General features: G+C 45.0%; 1 protein-coding gene and 1 pseudogene across 1 annotated transcript; both read left to right on the forward strand.

Annotated features, from left to right (window-relative positions):
• Positions 1 to 215: 215 nt before the first annotated feature.
• On the forward strand, positions 216 to 755 carry LOC132637378 (uncharacterized). The gene has a single exon (XM_060354474.1). The coding sequence runs from the start codon at positions 216 to 218 to the stop codon at positions 753 to 755; it is 540 nt and encodes a 179-aa protein (XP_060210457.1).
• Positions 756 to 3,577: 2,822 nt separating this feature from the next.
• Positions 3,578 to 4,558, forward strand: LOC132637379 (uncharacterized mitochondrial protein AtMg00810-like; annotated as a pseudogene).
• Positions 4,559 to 4,849: the final 291 nt, after the last annotated feature.

Raw genomic sequence — 4,849 nt, forward strand, 5'->3', positions numbered from 1 at the left:
TCAAGGGAAAATATTTCCTACATGGTATCAGATTAAGGTTTCTTTCTTCTTCCTCCTTCCGCTACGCCCTAATCCCTATTTTTTCCTCCCTTAAGCCGTCGCCCCCTTCTCCTCTTTTTCCCATGGCCGACGCACCTACCACCCTGGCTAAGCCCACGTTCCACCCGGCCCTCGCGGTCTCCAATATCAAGAATCACATCTCTGTTACTCTTGAGATGGAAAACTCACAATACGGTACATGGGCAGAGCTTTTCAAAATTCATGCTTGTGCTCACAAGGTCCTTCATCACATCATGCCTCCACCCAAAGGTAAGGAGAAGTTGGCTCCCAAAACTGATGAGGAAGTTGAATTATGGACCACCATTGACGCCACCGTGCTTCAATGGATTTATTCGACAATTTCGAATGATCTGTTAAACACTATCATCGAACCAGACGCTACTGGCATGGACGCTTGGGATCGCTTGCGTGATATCTTCCAAGATCATCAAACTTCTCGTGCGGTGACTCTCGAACAAGAATTCACGACGACTCGTATGGAGGATTTTTCCAATGCCTCCGCCTATTGTCAACGTCTCAAGAGCCTTGCCGATCAACTGAAAAACGTCGGGGCTCCCGTGACGAATAGCCGCCTTGTCCTTCAACTGGTCTCGGGTCTCACTAAAGCGTACAAAGGGGTTGGGACACAAATTCGCCATGCAAAGCCGCTCCCCCATTCACTGAGGCTTGGTCTTCCTTGTTTTGGAAGAACATGAACTTGCGGCTATGGTGTCTCAGGGGTCTGGTTCGGCTATGGTGGCCTCGGTCGACGACGCGCCACTCCCCTCGGACAACACAAGCTCACGCCGAGGGAAATCAAAAAATTCCCGCGGCCAAAATTCTGGAACTGGCCGTAAGGGGGGCTCGGGCTGCGGCTCAGGCAGCGGCAAAATCACCGGTGGCCGCGGTAATTCTGCCCGAAGCAGCGGCGGTCAGCAGCAGTGGACTGCTGGTAGTGGCGGTCAGTAGCAGTTTGGCCACTGGCAGTGGGTCCCCCAACCCCGCTGGGCTGCTCCTCCCCCCTGCCCGTACCCGACAGCTTCTTGGGCTAGTCCGCCGCCAGTCCTGCCACGGCAGCAGGGTATTTTGGGCCCTCCTCCAGCTCAGCAGGTCTACACGGCGGCAGTGGCCTCTCCCGGGTCGTATGCTCCAACCGACATTGAGTCCGCAATGCACACGATGACCTTGAACCCGCCCGATCAAAATTGGTACATGGACACCGGGGCCACTTCTCATATGACATCTTCGGACGGTAATCTCTCGTCTTATTTTAATTTGAGCAATCAAAATAATGGTATTGTTGTGGAAAATGGTCATTCGATTCCAATTCGTAGTTGTGGTCATACTAGTTTGCCTCCCCCAAACCCCGCTTTATCCTTACGAAATGTCTTACATGCTCCTAAACTCATTAAAAATTTAATCTCAGTACGGAAGTTTACTACTGATAATTCTGTGTCTGTTGATTTTGATCCATATGGGTTTTCTGTGAAGGATTTTCAGACGGGGATGCCACTAATGCGGTGTGATAGTTGGGGAGATCTTTATCCGGTCACCACCATCAAATATCCAACCACCACTCCATCAACCTTTGCGGCGTTGTCCTCTCCTTTTTGGCATGCTCGCTTGGGTCATCCGGGAAATTCTATCTTAGATTGTCTTAGGGTTAATAAAAGCATTGAATGTAATAAATCTAGTCTTTCTAGTATTTGTCGTTCTTGCGTTCTTGGTAAACACATTAAGTTGCCGTTTGATTCTTCTATTTCCGAAACTTTGATGCCATTTGATATTATTCATAGTGATTTGTGGACCTCTCCCGTGTTAAGTTCATTGGGTCATCGATATTATGTTCTTTTTATGGATGATTTTTCGAAGTTTTTATGGACTTTTCCTTTGGCTAAGAAATCCGATGTTTATCCGAAATTCTTAACTTTAAAAACCCACATTCATACCCAATTTGAACGTCATATTAAAAATGTCCAATGTGATAATGGGAGGGAATATGATAATGGTCAATTTGGGAAATTTTATGAGTCTAATGGGATGTCATTTCGTCTTTCTTGTCCACATATGTCTTCACAAAATGGGAAAGCCGAAAGGAAAATCCGTTCTACTAATAATATCACTCAGACTCTTCTTGCTCATGCTTCTCTCCCCCCTTCGTTCTGGCATCACGCCATACAAATGGCAATATATCTTCTTAATATTTTACCAAGTAAATTATTAGGTCCCGTTTCTCCTCTTCAAGTGCTATACCAAAGAAAGCCATCTTACTCTCATCTTCGGGTTTTTGGGTGTTTATGCTATCCCCTATTTTCTTCTCCGACTATCCACAAATTGCAAGCCCGGTCTACACCATGTGTCTTTTTGGGGTATCCTACGAATCATAGAGGATATAAGTGTTATGATTTATCGTCCCATAAAATCATTATCTCTTGTCACGTGATTTTTTGATGAGAATGTCTTCCCCTTTTCCAATTTACATTCTCCCACTTCTCTTACTTACGAGTTTTTGGACGATGGCATTTCCCCATTGTGGTTGCATCACTTGGCTTCTACTCCGGATAGTCGGCTCAGCCCCCCCCCACTGCTCCCGTGCCACAGCCGACTACCCCCCACCACCGTGACCCAGCCCGCTGCCCAATCCCCTCCCACCGTGACCCAGCTCGCTGCCCAGTCCCCTCTGCTGGCAGCCGCCTACCTTACCGCACCTACCCCTCTCCCTGCTGCCTTGGGCCAACAGCCCTCAGCTACGTCTATCCCACCGTCACCCCAGCCTCCCCCTTCTACCACTCCGTCCCGAATGGTGACCCGGAGTCAGCATGGTATTTTTAAGCCAAAACGCACGTTTAACTTGAATACCATGTTTATGAAATCCCTCTCCCTCGTAACCCTGTGACAGCCCTTCGCGACCCGAATTGGAAAATGGATATGGATGATGAATTTGATGCTCTTATTAAAAATAAGACGTTGGAGTTGGTGCCCCGTCCACATAATGTGAATGTTATTCGTTCTATGTGGATTTTTACTCATAAAGAAAAATCTAATGGTGATTTTGAGAGGCATAAAGCCCGTCTTGTAGGTGATGGTAAGACTCAACAGGTTGGCATTGATTGTGGTGAGACCTTCAGTCCAGGTCAAGCCGGCTACGATCCGTACCGTTCTCAGTCTTTCACTATCAAAGAAGTGGCCTATTCATCAGCTAGATGTCAAAAATGCTTTCTTACACGGTGAGCTCAAGGAAATAGTGTATATGCATCAACCTCTGGGTTTCAGAGATCCCACTCATCCAGATTATGTATGTTTACTCCGTAAGTCCTTATATGGGCTTAAGCAGGCCCCGAGAGCATGGTACAAGCGTTTTACAGATTATGTCTCTTCTCTTGGTTTTTCAAACAGCAGATCTGACAATTCTTTGTTCATCTACAAAAAGGGGTCCGATATGGCATACATGTTACTTTATGTTGATGATATTATTCTTACTGCTTCCTCAGATTCTCTCCGATGCTCCATTATGGCTCTCATTGCCTCGGAATTTGCTATGAAGGATCTGGATTCTTTGAATTATTTCCTTGGCATTCGTGTCACTCGACATAAGGAAGGCATGTTTCTTTCGCAATGCAAGTATGCCGAAGAAATCATTGATCGAGCTGGGATGTCTTCTTGTAAGGCTGCTTCTACTCCGGTTGATACTAAACCGAAGGTGAGAGGCACATCGGGTGCTCCTTATGATGACCCGACTCACTATCGCAGTCTCGCAGGTGCCCTTCAGTATCTTACTTTCACGAGGTCGGATATCTCTTATGCTGTTCAACAGGTATGCTTACACATGCATGCACCGCGACAGGTTCATATGCATGCACTTAAGCGTATCATCCGTTACATTCAGGGTACACTTGACTATGGTTTGCATCTTTATCCGTCCTCAGTTACGAACCTTCTTTCCTACACTGATACGGATTGGGGGGGGCTGCCCTGACACACGTCGGTCAACGTCTGGTTATTGTGTCTTCCTTGGGGATAACTTGATATCGTGGTCTTCGAAACGCCAACCTACCCTCTCTCGTTCGAGTGCTGAGGCGGAGTATAGGGGGGTTGCTAATGTTGTCTCCGAGTCCTGCTGGCTTCGCAATCTACTGTTGGAATTACATTGTCCTATTCATAAGGCTACTATGGTATATTGTGACAATGTGAGTGCCATTTATCTTTCGGGAAATCCGGTGCAACATCAACGCACTAAACACATTGAAATGGACATTCACTTTGTTCGTGAGAAGGTTGCGTGCGGACAAGTTCGTGTCCTTCATGTTCCATCCCGCTATCAGATTGCTGACATTTTCACCAAGGGACTTCCACAGGTCTTATTTGAAGATTTTCGGGACAGTCTCAGCGTTCGTAAACCTCCTGTTTCGACTCCGGGGGTGTGATAGATTATGTAAATATTAATTAGAATATTTTGTAGTCTACTATTTTAGGTTAGCATATTTTGTATATTGTGTAATCTCCTATTTTAGGTTAGAATATTTTTGTATATAAACCAATTCAAGTAATGAAAGGATTCAAGGGAAAATATTTCCTACAATATTGATAAAATAGTATTTGATTGTATAAGGGTTAAAATGTCACTCAATATTTGATACTTGCTTAAAATTTTAGGTTGTATATATTTGTTTGATTAAAAGCTTCTATTTGCTTTTCTTTTACTTTTTATTTTCTTCCAGAATTTATAGGAATCAAAGTTTATGTGCATTACTTTAAATCATTTTTGGAGTTTGTTGCACTACATATACCTTGTTTAATGAAAATTTACGTC

This window comes from Lycium barbarum, chromosome 4 (genome assembly GCF_019175385.1).
Source record: "Lycium barbarum isolate Lr01 chromosome 4, ASM1917538v2, whole genome shotgun sequence".
NCBI lineage: Eukaryota > Viridiplantae > Streptophyta > Magnoliopsida > Solanales > Solanaceae > Lycium > Lycium barbarum.